The sequence below is a fragment of the Scyliorhinus canicula genome, chromosome 4, assembly GCF_902713615.1.
Source record: "Scyliorhinus canicula chromosome 4, sScyCan1.1, whole genome shotgun sequence".
NCBI lineage: Eukaryota > Metazoa > Chordata > Chondrichthyes > Carcharhiniformes > Scyliorhinidae > Scyliorhinus > Scyliorhinus canicula.
The window spans coordinates 126311688-126325460 of record NC_052149.1 but is presented as its reverse complement, the minus strand read 5'-3'; the positions used below and the strand labels follow the sequence as shown (position 1 = coordinate 126325460).

The 13773-nt window shown below is 48.8% G+C and overlaps 1 gene segment (V, D, J or C); it reads right to left on the bottom strand.

The window, feature by feature from the left end:
* Nucleotides 1-1871: 1871 nt before the first annotated feature.
* The window catches only part of LOC119964958, a 32607-nt gene continuing 20705 nt past the window's right edge, over nt 1872-13773 (bottom strand). The window contains 1 exon segment of the V gene segment in view: nt 1872-2359. Within this exon segment, the coding sequence occupies nt 2031-2359 (329 nt within the window).

Below are 13773 nucleotides of genomic sequence, written 5' to 3'. Positions count from 1 at the left end.
CTCTTGTCCTTGTCCATGAGTATTCTAAAACTTACGGAATTGTGATCGCTATTCCCAAAGTAATCACCGACTGAAACATCAACCACCTGGCCGGGATCATTCCCCAATACCAGATCCAGTATGGCCCATTCCCGAGTTGGACTATTTACATACTGCTCTAAAAAACTCTCCTGGATGCTCCTTACAAACTCTGCTTCATCTACGCCTCCAACACTACACGAATCCCATTCAATCTTGGGGAAGTTAAAATCTCCCATCACAACCACCCTATTGCTCCTACATTTTTCTATAATCTGTCTGCATATTTGTACCTCTACTTCCTGCTCGCTTTTGGGAGGTCTGTAGTAAAGTCCCAACAATGTTACTGCACCCTTCCTATTTCTCAGCTCCACCCATATTGCCTCAGTGCTCGAATCCTCCATCGTGCCCTCCTTAATCACAGCTGTGATATCATCTCTGATGAGTAATGCAACTCCTCCACCCCTTCTACCTCCCTCTCTATCCCTCCTGAAGCATCTATACCCTGGGATATTCAGTTGCCAGTCCTGCCCTTCCCTCAACCAAGTCTCAGTAATACCAATAACATCATATTCCCAGGTACTGATCCAAGCCCTAAGTTCATCTGCCTTACCTGCTACACTTCTCACATTAAAACAAATGCACGACAGACCACCTGTTCCTTTGCGTTCATCATCTCTTCCCTGTCTACTCTTTCCCTTAGTCACATTGAGTTTATTGTCTCGTACCTTACTGGCTTTAGTTGCTGCTTCTTTACTGACCTCTAACTTCCTAATCTGGTTCCCATTCCCCTGCCACATTAGTTTAAAACCTCCCCAACAGTGTTAGCAAAAGCACCCTCTCGGCCATTGGTTCCAGTCCTGCCCAGGTGTAGACCATCCGGTTTGTAATGGTCCCACCGCCCCCAGAACCGGTTCCAATGTCCCAAATATCTGAACCCCTCCCTCCTGCACCATCTCTCAAGCCACGTATTCATTCTGACTATTCTTGAATTTCTACTCTGACTGTCCCGTGGCACTGGTAGCAACCCTGAGATTATTACCTTTGAGGTCCTACTTTTTAACTTATCTCCTAACTCCCTAAATTCTGATTGTAGGACCTCATCCTTTTTTTTAACCTATATCGTTGGTGCCTATATGCACCATGACAACTGGCTGTTCATGAATGGAAGTTTATTAAGAACCTTGTGGAGATTTTCTCAATAACAGGAGAATCCTGTCCCTTTAAACAGTGACTGGACCTTAAATTGTAACTATAGTGTGAGCAGGAAGGAGGTCTGGTTTCCTGAAGCAGACCCTGAGAGGGTCACATTATTTTTATACAGCTGACAGTCTTCAGCATCTTAGAGAGGTTTTACTTGGCTTCACGAGTCTGCACTGTCCCATCAAACACTCCCAGGGCAGGTACAGCACAGGTTAGATACAAATTAAAGCTCCCTCTCACTGTCCCATCAAACACTCCCAGGGCAGGTACAGCACGGGGTTAGATACAGAGTAAAGCTCCCTCCACACTCTCCCGATCAATACTCCCAGAACAGGTACAGCACAGGTTAGATACAAAGTATTGCTCTCTCTGCACTGTCCCATCAAACACTCCCAGAACAGGTACAGCACAGGGTTAGATACAAAGTATAGCTCTCTCTGCACTGTCCCATCAAACACTCCCAGGGCAGGTACAGCACGGGGTTAGATACAGAGTAAAGCTCCCTCCACACTCTCCCGATCAATACTCCCAGAACAGGTACAGCACAGGGTTAGATACAAAGTATAGCTCTCTCTGCACTGTCCCATCAAACACTCCCAGGACAGGTACAGCGCTAGGTTAGATATGAAGCGAAGATCCCTCAACACTGTCCCAAAAACATGCCTTAACCCCTGACCCTCAGAAGTGTCTCAGACCCAGTCCCGCGAAGGAAGTGAGTTGTAAGTCAGTGCTGACAATGACCTTTGCCCTCCCAGCTCACCCCTGTTCTATTTAAAGTTGTGTCTCCTCTGTGGACTGTCTCTGACACTCTACACACATTCTGATCTCCTGATGCTCTTGCTGAGGGCAGAGGAGAGGCTCACGTGGGTGAGGGCACAGGAGAAGCGGGCGTTAGACTCCCAGGCAGAGCCAGAGAGGGTCAGCAGGCTGCTGACACTGTAGGTGTTGTCCGAAGCTCGCAGGTAGTTGCTGGTCTGAACCCCGTCCGAAATGGCTGCACCATCCTTCTTCCACTCCACCACCAGCTCATCGGGATAGAAGCGATTGGCAAGGCACACCAGGGTGGCAGTGCCCTTGGTCTTGACCTCCTCCAGGGAGGGGGGCAGCAGGGTCAGTGTGGGTTGTGAATTCTCACGGCCTGGAAGAGAAGGGAAGGAACTTTAATCTCTGCCATTATAAATGATTTCAACTTCCTGAATATTCACTGGGATAAAATCAGTGTCAATGTATAGATGTTCTGGAATTCTGACAATCCATTCTGGGCAACTTTTTGAACCAGTACAGAACAATCCCAACAACAGAAGGGGAGTTTTGGACAGTTTTGTGGATTGAATCTGGGCAGGTGGAAGGGGTATCAGTGGGAGAGTATTTGGGTAATAGTGATCATAATTCAGTTAGATTTACAGTACTTCAGGAAAAGGGTAAAGATAGACCAAGAGTAAAAGTTTTAAATTGGGGAAAGGTCAATTTTCTGAAACTGGGATTTGCCAAAATGGACAGGAAACAGCGACTTGATGATAAAACAGTGTCATAGAACATAGAACATAGAACGATACAGCGCAGTACAGGCCCTTCGGCCCTCGATGTTGCACCGACATGGAAAAAAAAAACTAAAGGCCATCTAACCTACACTATGCCCTTATCATCCATATGCTTATCCAATAAACTTTTAAATGCCCTCAATGTTGGCGAGTTCACTACTGTTGCAGGTAGGGCATTCCACAGCCTCACCACTCTTTGCGTAAAAAACCCACCTCTGACCTCTGTCCTATATCTATTACCCCTCAATTTAAGGCTATGTCCCCTCGTGCTAGCCACACCCATCCGCGGGAGAAGGCTCTCGCTGTCCACCCTATCTAACCCTCTGATCATTTTGTATGCCTCTATTAAGTCACCTCTTAACCTTCTTCTCTCTAACGAAAACAACCTCAAGTCCATCAGCCTTTCCTCATAAGATTTTCCCTCCATACCAGGCAACATCCTGGTAAATCTTCTCTGCACCCGTTCCAAAGCTTCCACGTCCTTCCTATAATGAGGCGACCAGAACTGTACGCAATACTCCAAATGCGGCCGTACTAGAGTTTTGTACAACTGCAACATGACCTCATGGCTCCGGAACTCAATCCCTCTACCAATAAAGGCCAACACACCATAGGCCTTCTTCACAACCCTATCAACCTGGGTGGCAACTTTCAGGGATCTATGTACATGGACACCGAGATCCCTCTGCTCATCCACACTACCAAGAATTTTACCATTAGCCAAATATTCCGCATTCCTGTTATTCTTTCCAAAGTGAATCACCTCACACTTCTCCACATTAAACTCCATTTGCCACCTCTCAGCCCAGCTCTGCAGCTTATCTATGTCCCTCTGTAACCTGCAACATCCTTCCGCACTGTCTACAACTCCACCGACTTTAGTGTCGTCTGCAAATTTACTCACCCATCCTTCTGCGCCCTCCTCTAGGTCATTTATAAAAATGACAAACAGCAACGGCCCCAGAACAGATCCTTGTGGTACGCCACTCGTAACTGAACTCCATTCTGAACATTTCCCATCAACTACCACTCTCTGTCTTCTTTCAACTAGCCAATTTCTGATCCACATCTCTAAATCACCCTCAATCCCAGCCTCCGTATTTTCTGCAGTAGCCGACCGTGGGGAACCTTATCAAACGCTTTACTGAAATCCATATACACCACATCAACTGCTCTACCCTCATCTACCTGTTCAGTCACCTTCTCAAAGAACTCGATAAGGTTTGTGAGGCATGACCTATCCTTCACAAAACCATGCTGACTATCCCTAATCATATTATTCCTATCTAGATGATTATAAATCGTATCTTTTATAATCCTCTCCAAGACCTTACCCACCACAGACGTTAGGCTCACCGGCCTATAGTTACCGGGGTTATCTCTACTCCCCTTGTTGAACAAAGGGACCACATTTGCTATCCTCCAGTCCTCTGGCACTATTCCTGTAGCCAATGATGACCTAAAAATCAAAGCCAAAGGCTCAGCAATCTCTTCCCTGGCTTCCCAGAGAATCCTAGGATAAATCCCATCCGGCCCCGGGGACTTATCTATTTTCACCTTGTCCAGAATTGCCAACACTTCTTTCCTATGCACCTCAATGCCATCTATTCTAATAGCCTGGGTCTCAGCATTCTCCTCCACAGTATTATCTTTTTCTTGAGTGAATACTGACGAAAAGTATTCATTTAGTATCTCGCTTATCTCTTCAGCCTCTACACACAACTTCCCACCACTGTCCTTGACTGGCCCTACTCTTACCCTAGTCATTCTTTTATTCCTGACATACCTATAGAAAGCTTTTGGGTTGTCAGAGCAGTGGGAGGATATTCAAGCTGGAGATAGAGAGAGTTCAGAACAAATATGTTCACACAAAGCAATAGTGAGGGACATTGCTGCAGGATAACTAATGAATAAGTGGGACCAATTAGAGAGCAAAATGAAACTTGTGTGTGGAGGTGGAAAACATGGAGATGGTTCTTAATGAATAATTTACATCAGTTTTCACTAATGCGAGGGACAAAGCAGACATTGTAGATCAGGAGGAGAATTGTGAAATATTGGGCGAAATTCTCCCAACAGGAGACAAAGTGCCGACGCCGGACTGAAAACTGGAATGTTTGACGCCGGCGTCGGAGGCCGCTCCTCGCCCCCTATTCTCCCACCCCAGGGGGCTAGGAGCGGCGCCACGTCAATTACGCGTGCCGGGCCTTGGCGCCACGTCAAATGTTCACGCGCTGTTCACGCCGGCAGCGACCAGGTGTGGTTGGCGCCGACGTCAACCGTCGTATTGGGCAGGCCGCTCGGCACATCCAGGCCGGAAAATTGCCGCTCAACCTTAGAAACGACGAGCGGCGATTCTCCGAGCGGCCTGTCGTAAAACGTGGCACGCCGTTTTGGGAGTTGAGTGGGAGAATCGCGTGCGGGTGCCAGGGCGGCGTGGCGGGAATCACCCGGCACTCCCGCGATTCTCCCACCCGGCGTGGGGGTCGGAGACACGCGCCCATTGGATGTGATAAAGATAGAGAAAGAGGAGATATTAATGTGTTTGGCAGCTTTGAAAGGGGAGATACCCCCAGGCCTGGGTGAAATGTATCCCAGGCTGCTAAGGGAAGAAATAGCGGAGGCTCTGACCATTATTTTCCAATCCTCTCTGACTGCAGGCTTGGTGTCGGGGAACTGGAGGACTGATAATGTTGTACAGTTGTTTAAAAAGGGAGGAAGGGACAGACTGAGTCATTACTGACCAGTCAGTCTAACCTCAGTGGTGGGGACATTATTGGAAATAATTCTGAGAGAAATTATGATCATCATTGAGAGAGACACAGTTCGATCAAGGACAGTCAACATGGATTTGTGAAGGGAAGGTCGTGTCTGACTAACTTGATTGAACTTGTTGTCGAGGGAACAAGGAGGGTTGATGAGGGGATGGAGTCTGATGTTGACAAAATGGGTTTTCCAAGGATTTTGACAAGTTTCCAATGACAGACGGGTCTGAAAATTAAAAGCTGATGGAATCTAAGGGAAAGTGACAAATTGGATTTCAAATTGGTTCAGTGTCAGGAGGTAAAGGTTTGATGTTAAGCTGATTAAATCATTTTGGAATGTTACTTAGACATTTGTAAAGAATGACACTACAAACCCAGCACTGAAATGGCTGGTAGTGAGAATAATTATACTATGTCAGAGGGAGGTCATGCCTAACAAATTTGATTGAATATTTTGAGGACACGGCCAGGTGTGTACTTGAGGGTCATATAGTTGCCGTCGTTTACATGGATTTCAGCAAAGCCTTTGACAAAGTTCCATGTAGGAGACTAATAAAGAAGGCAAATGCATGTGGGGTACAGGTTAATTTGATAAGATGGATCCAAAATTGGCTTAGTTGTAGGAGATAGAGGTGATGACAGACGGCTGCTTTAGTGACTGGAAGCCATTGTCCAGTGGCGGACGACAGGGATCTGTGCTGGGTTCCCTATTATCCTATTATTCGTCATTGATATGAACGACATACACGACTATCTGGGGGGAAGGATCAGTAAGTTTGCGGATGACACGAAGATTGGGCGTGTGGTGAACAGTGAGGTTGAGTGTCGTGGGTTACAGGAAGTTATAGACGGGATGGTCAAATGAGCAGATAAGTGGCCGATGGAATTTAACCCTGAAAAATGTGGGGTGATTACACTTTGAAAGGAGTAATTTGACAAGGAAGTATTCAATGAACGACCTGACACTGGGAAGTTCTGAGGAACAAAGAGACCTTGGCGTGTTTGTCCGTGGATCTCTGAAGGCAGAAGGGCAGGTTAATAGGATGGTTAAAAAAGCAAGTGGTACGCTTGTCTTCATCAATCGAGGCATAGATTACAAAAGCAAGGAGGTCATGTTGAATTTGTATAGAGCTTTGGTGAGGCCACAGCTGGAGTACTGTGTTCAGTGGTCGCCGCACTTTTTGAAGGATGTGATTGCATTGGAAGAAGGAGGAGGTGCAGAGGAGTTTCACCAGGATGTTCCCTGGGATGAACATTTAAGTTATGAAGAGCGGTTGGATTGGCTTTGGTTGTTTCGTTGGAGCAGAGAAGGCTGAGGGGTGACCTAATCAAGATCAACAAGATTATGAGGGGCATGGGCAGGGTGGATTGAGATCAGCTGACCTTCCAGGACAAAGCAGCCCACTTGATTGCTATCCCATCCACAAAAATCCAATCCCTCCACCACCGACAAATAGTGGTAGTCATGTGTACCGTCTACAAGATGCACTGCAGGAACTCACCAAGATTCCGGAGACAACACCTTCCAAACCCATGACCCTCTACCATCTAGAAGGATAAGAGCAGCAGATACACCGGGGACACAACCACCTGGGAGTTACCCTCCAAGTCACTCACCATCCTGACTTGGAAATATATCACTGTTCCTTCACTGTCACTGGGTCAAAATCCTGAGACTGTCTCCCTAACAGAACGGTGGATGTACCTACACCACATGGACTGCAGCGGTTCAAGAAGACTGCTCAGCACCACCTTCTGAAGGGCAATTAGGGAAGGGCTATAAATGCTGGCCTAGTCAGCGAAGCCCACATCCTGCAAATTCATTTACATAAAGGGCGGGGGGGGGGGGGGGGGGGGCTGCCTTTTGCACAGGTTGTTGTCACCGCTCTCCAAGGATTCCTGCACCGAGCCCGTTCTCCCAGTCCCTCCATCAGAGATTTGAACAGAAAACTGGATCAAATGGATGGGTATTTTTCTGTTCAATCTAGGATTGGAAACTCCATAAACTGAACTTTTATTAAACATAAAACCCCAAGAGCTTCATGGACCTAAACACTGCAAACAAGCAGGCCAAAGCTCGCTGTACTGTTGATACGGAAACTAAGGCATTGGGTCATTATCATCTCAAAAATACAAAGCAGTGACCAGCAGACAATCCAATTGCAGTAACTGGGAGACCATCAGAGCTGATGGCCCCAGACAACAGCCATTATTACACAAACAAACGTCGACAACAGCTAAGGATAAATGGACTTTATCACATTCACATCAACTCGGGATCCAGAGACATCACACCTGGATGGGGTCCATTGTTTCGGTCATGGGAACAACATCTCAATGAATGAGTTTGTCTGGACCAAGGCAGGAACCAGGCTAAATGGAGATGAAAAAGGTGCTGAGCACCAACGACCCAAACAGGATTTCTCCAGGAAATATGCTTTGACATTTTCAATAATATTTTGTAATAAAAGGGCCAAGACAGTCAGGTCTGGCATTGCAGTCACCAAGCAGAGCCAGGAAGGGTCAATGTGATGCATGGACCTACAGCTCGCACTGGAACGACCAACTGTGCGGGGAGCTGTAAGTATCAGCCAGATCCGGGGAGATTGGAGCTGACGTTTAAGGATAGTTTAAAAGTAGCAAGTAAATCCTGAGGGGCTTTGAGCTCAGATTTAGGCAGAAACACGAGGTTTTGTCTGCGGTGTTTCATTGGATAGTTTTATTAATGAGCCATTGTTTGGAGTGTTGTGCGATGCCATTACACCAGTTAAAGCTCATGTATTAGGGATTATCAGCATTTTCTCTGTTAATAAAACACTTGTGATTGAGACTAAGAGCCTCTGTCTGTGTGAGTTTGTCCTTCATAAAGTCCTAAAGTCAAGAGCTGACAGTAAAAGTAAACAGGAGCAGAGGCGATTACATCAGGACTTCAAGGTTAAGGACAAATTATGGACGGGGTCAAAGGTAAGAAACCCTCACTGGAGGATAGAATATCCGAGTATGTAGGCGATGAACTGACCATTGAGTGTACAGGAGCTGCTGGACACTAACTGCCTGAGGAGAGGGCAGCAGAGTGAGCAGATAGCAGCTCACACAGAGAATCAAAGGGAAACGCAGTTTGGCTGCTCTGTATACAGAGACAAATTCAAATTCTCACAGAGAAACCTGAGCAAGAACTGACGGTAAAAGAGGAGAACAGGACAAACAATGGGGAAACCCTGGTGGATCAGCTTGTGTCTGAATGAAGCAATGATAGGCAGGAGAGGAGAGCGCAGGAGGAGGATTCAAGGAGCGCAGTGGAGTATTTGTAAAGTGACAATCTGGTCCCATATACAACCCTCTGGTTACAGGAGATGCTGAGCAGAGTGTCAGAGCTGAAATCCAGGGGAAACACCTCTGTCCACTTTGCCAGTTAGAACAGAGAGGGGGAATGAACAATTGTGATGAGGACGAGTTGAAAAATCTGATCTAGTTGACTCTGGATGGGAATTTATTCCGGAGTTTAGCAGCAGCTGCTAAGCAAGGGGGTGGGAATGGGAGCGGTTTGAAAGATGGGATTTTAATTGTCTTGGGACATGGTCAGGGCAGCTCGTTTTTACAGCGCAAACAGACCCAGCAGCTAATGGGTGAGGCAATGGACCCGTTTGCTGAGTCTCTGTTCCTGAGACTAAGTGTTGATGCTGGGGCAGGATTCGTGGACTTCCACAACAGCAAAACCTGCAGCGAACATGGACCGATTCAACGGCCATTGAGGGTCCAGCACCGGTGCCACGTGGAATACAATCGATTCCAATGGGAAATTGTGTGGGATTCTCTGGGTCTGTGATTAACCCTCAGGAGGCTGACAAGCTGCAGCTGCATATACACACTTCACTCCCCACACACACCATCCCAGACAACAAGATGGCAGCAGGGAGAGAGGCACTCCATTTTGCGAATGCTGAGCTCGAGACCCTGCTGGCCGCCCTGGAGGTAAGGTGGACGACCTTGTACCCCGGTCATTCGCCATGCCTGGGCACAGATGGCAGAGGCAGTAAGTGCCATGAGCAATACCATCCACACCAGCCAGCAGTGCCGGAAGAAACATCACCACCTCCTGAGGGCGGCCAGGATGGGTAGGCAGCACTGTGCCCCTGGCACTGACCACCATCCCACACACCCATAACCTTACCCCCCCTCCAACCCGGAGGGTGGCCAAACCACCACCCTGCACCACACGCCAGCACCCATATCGGCCGCCATAGCTGGGTGCCCCTGCCCCGAGGCCACCAGCTACCCACATTCTGTGCTGCATGCGTCGGACTGCCTGACGCTGGGCATTTTCTGCCCCCCCCCCCCCCACACACACACACACAGGAGAAGGCTGACCATAACTGCTGGGAGAAGACAGGAGGGGGTGGTGAGAATTCAGCATTCAAGGCCCATTTCCATACAATTAATGAGAGCCTCACGTCATCCAATGACCTCCTGCCATTCACCAGTCTCCCCAGCGAGTGCTCACGCTGGTGCCAATTATTACTCCTTTTGAAAACATGAACCTGATGGAAGGGCTCCTGTGGGGAGTCGAGGAGTTGAGTAGCCATCTTTGCTTACAGGCAAAGAGGCTGTGGGCGCAGAGGGCGCAGAGGGCAACAGGCCGAAGGGCCTGTTCTGTGCTGTACTGTTCTATGTTCAAACAGCAAGAATGTCTATCAATTATGTGTTGGGTACTCTGGATCTGTGGAGACTGCGTTTACCTTAGCAGTAATATAGACAGGCTACCAACCGCTTGTAACCAATCAACACTATTTTATTAAGCTAGGAACTGTTGAACATACTTGCACTGTGGGTGGACACTATGTTAGATTAAACTGAAGACCTATGCCTATCCTGACCAGTCTAGACTGTTAGCACATGGTGAAGGATTATGCTACAAGCTGCGAGCTCTGTCCTTCTCAGAGGCTGCATCCCGAATGAGCGGGAAAACTAGTGCCCTCTGGCTTTCTAGTGAGCGTGCCCTAACTGGTGATTGGCTGCTGTGTTGTGTGTGTTGATTGGTCTTGCTGTGTGTCATCAGTGTGTGTCTGCACCATTATATACTGACGTGTATATTATTACATCCCACCTTTTATAAAAAAAATGTGTGTTCATGGTTATAAATAATGTGTGATGAGAATGTTCCTAACTATGTGTGGCATGCGCAAGCATATTTACAAAACTCTGTACATAAACACTAAGCTATTTACATTGGACGGTGTCTAGTGCTGATGGATAGTATGCAACAAAAGAGTAACTAGAGCAACATTATGTACAAACCAGTGAGTTGATTAAACAAAGCAACAAAACAATTCAGAGAGTCCACGAATCAGACATTTCATAAATTTACGACGAATTTTGGTTGACGGCCTCAAGGGTGGGTCGAGAGCCGCCGGTGTTGGAACGGGTTGGACTGTGTCAGAGTCAGAGGGTGGCAGAGTGACAGGGGGATCTGCAAAGTCCCTGATGGGGTCGTCGTGATGGCGAGGCAGGACCTGAAGGTCACGTGGCGAGCGCGGAATGAGTCGCAGTGCCCGCCTATTTCGGTGCAGAAGAGAGCCGTCCGGTAGACGAACCAAGAATGAACGGGGGCCACTTGTCTGAGCACCACAGCGGTGGCGGCTAGCCACCATCTGGAAGCTGGACACGGACATTGTCATCGGGAGCCAGAGCAGGGAGATCCGCGGCACGGGCGTCGTAAGCCAATTTGTGCTGGGCCCGAGTCAGCTGCGTCCGGCGAAGGACTGGAACATGGTCCAGGTCTGGGACATGAATGGACGGCACCGTCGTCCGCAGCGTGCGATTCATGAGTAGTTGAGCTGGTTACAGGTCGGTGGACAAGGGGGCGGAGCGGAAGGCAAGCAAGGCAAGGTAAAAATCAGAACCAGCATCGGCAGCCTTACATAGGAGCCGTTTTACGATGTGCACTCCCTTCTCTGCTTTACCATTGGATTGGGGGTAAAGGGGACTGGACGTGACATGTGCGAAGTTGTACCGTCTGGCAAAGTTGGACCACTGCTGACTGGCAAAACAGGGGCCATTGTCAGACATGACTGTGAGTGGGATGCCGTGCTGAGCGAAGGTTTCCTTACACGCATGAATGACTGCAGCTGAGGTGAGGTCGAGCAACCTTACCACCTCCGGGTTGTTTGAGAAATAGCCCACAATGCGGACGTAGTCCCGGCCAAGCGCATGGAACAGATCGATGCCTACCTTGGTCCAGGGAGACGTGACCAACTCATGGGGTTGCAAGGTTTCCCTTGGCTGCGAAGGCTGGAATCGCTGACATGTTGGGCAGTTGAACACGGCCTTAGCTATGTCCTCGTTAATCCCAGGCCAGTACACTGCCTCACGGGCCCATCGGCGGCACTTCTCCACTCCCAGGTGGCCCTCATGGAGCTGCTCGAGGACAAGCTGGTGCATGCTATGCAGGATGACAATGCGGTCCAGCTTGAGAGGAATCCCGTCTACGACCGCCAGATCATCTTTAACATTATTGAATTGAGGGCATTGGCCCTTGAGCCACCCGTCCGTTAGGTGGCGCATAACACATTGTAGCAGGGGATCGTCGGCTGTCTCTCGACGAATTTGGACGAAGCGTTCATCCGTGGCGGGCAGATTGGAAGCAGTGAATGCCACATGGGCATCAACCTGCCACACGAAGCCCGCTGGGTCGCAGGGTGTTGTGACAGACCAGGAGAGGGTAGTCAGCGACGATGAGCTCCTTGCCCGGGGTGTAGACGAGCTCAAAGCCGTAGCGCCTGAGCTTGAGCAGAATGCGCTGCAGGCGAGGCGTCATGTCGTTAAGGTCTTTTTGAATGATATTGACCAGCGGTCTGTGGTCTGTTTCGACTGTGAACTTTGGGAGTCCGTAGACATAGCCATGGAATTTGACGACTCTGGTAAGAAGGCCCAGGCACTCCTTTTCAAGTTGCGCATAGCGCTGTTCGGTGGGCGTCATCGCACGTGACGCGTATGCAACGGGAGCCCATGATGAGGCATCATCACGTTGAAGGAGCACTGCTCCAATGCCAGATTGACTGGCATTCATAGAAATCTTTGTTTCTTTGGCCGGATCAAAAAATGCCAAGACCGGGGCCGTGGTCAGCTTTGCCCTGAGTTCCCGCCATTCGTGTTCGTGGGCGGGAGCCATTGGAACTCTGTCGTCTTCCTGACCAGGTTCCTGAGAGCCGTGGTGTGAGAGGCGAGGTTAGGGATAAATTTCCCTAGAAAGTTGACCATGCCCAGGAAGCAGAGGACCGCCTTCTTGTCCTCCGGTGTCTTCATGGCCTTAATGGCAGCTACCGTGTCCGCATCCGGCTGCACACCCAATTGGGAGATGTGGTCTCCGAGGAACTTAATTTCTGTCTAACCAAAGGAGCATTTGGCCCTGTTGAGGCGGAGGCCATGCTCATGTATCCATCGGAAGATGCGCTGGAGGTGATCAATGTGCTCCTGCGGGGTGGTGGACCAGACAATTATGTCATTCACATAGATGCGAAACCCTTCAATACCTTCCATCATCTGTTCCATAATCCTGTGGAACACTTCTGATGCAGAGATGATGCCAAACGGCATCCTGTTGTAACAATACCGGCCAAAGGGGGTGTTAAAGGTGCAGAGCTTCCTGCTGGATGTGTCGAGTTGGATCTGCCAGAACCCCTTGGATGCGTCCAGCTTGGTAAATAACTTGGTGCAAGCCACCTCACAGGTGAGTTCTTCGCGCTTTGGAATGGGATATTGCTCTCTCATAATATTGTGGTTGAGGTCCTTGGGATCAATACATATTCACAATTCGCCGGAAGGTTTTTTCACACATACCATGGAGTTGACTCAGTCAGTCGGTTCCGTAACTTTGAAATTACTCCTTGGTCCTGGAGGTCCTGCAGTTGCTGCTTGAGGCGGTCCTTAAGGGGTGCTGAGACCCTGCGAGGTGTGTGCACCACAGGCGTGGCATTCGGTTTCAATAAAATCTTGTAGGTGTATGGGAGCGTGCCCTTGCCCTCGAATACACCGTGGTATCGATTAATGATGGTGTCCAGCTGCATCCTAAAGTCAGTGTCCTGAGATGCAGACGCGTCAGTAGGTGACAGAGAGTGAACCCTTTGGACAAGGTTCAGCAGTTTGCTTGCTTGTGCACCAAGCAGGGAGGCTTTGGAGGATCCCACTATTTCAAATGGCAGGTTAGCCTTTAGTGACCGATGCGCCACTTCAAGTTGGCACGAGCCACT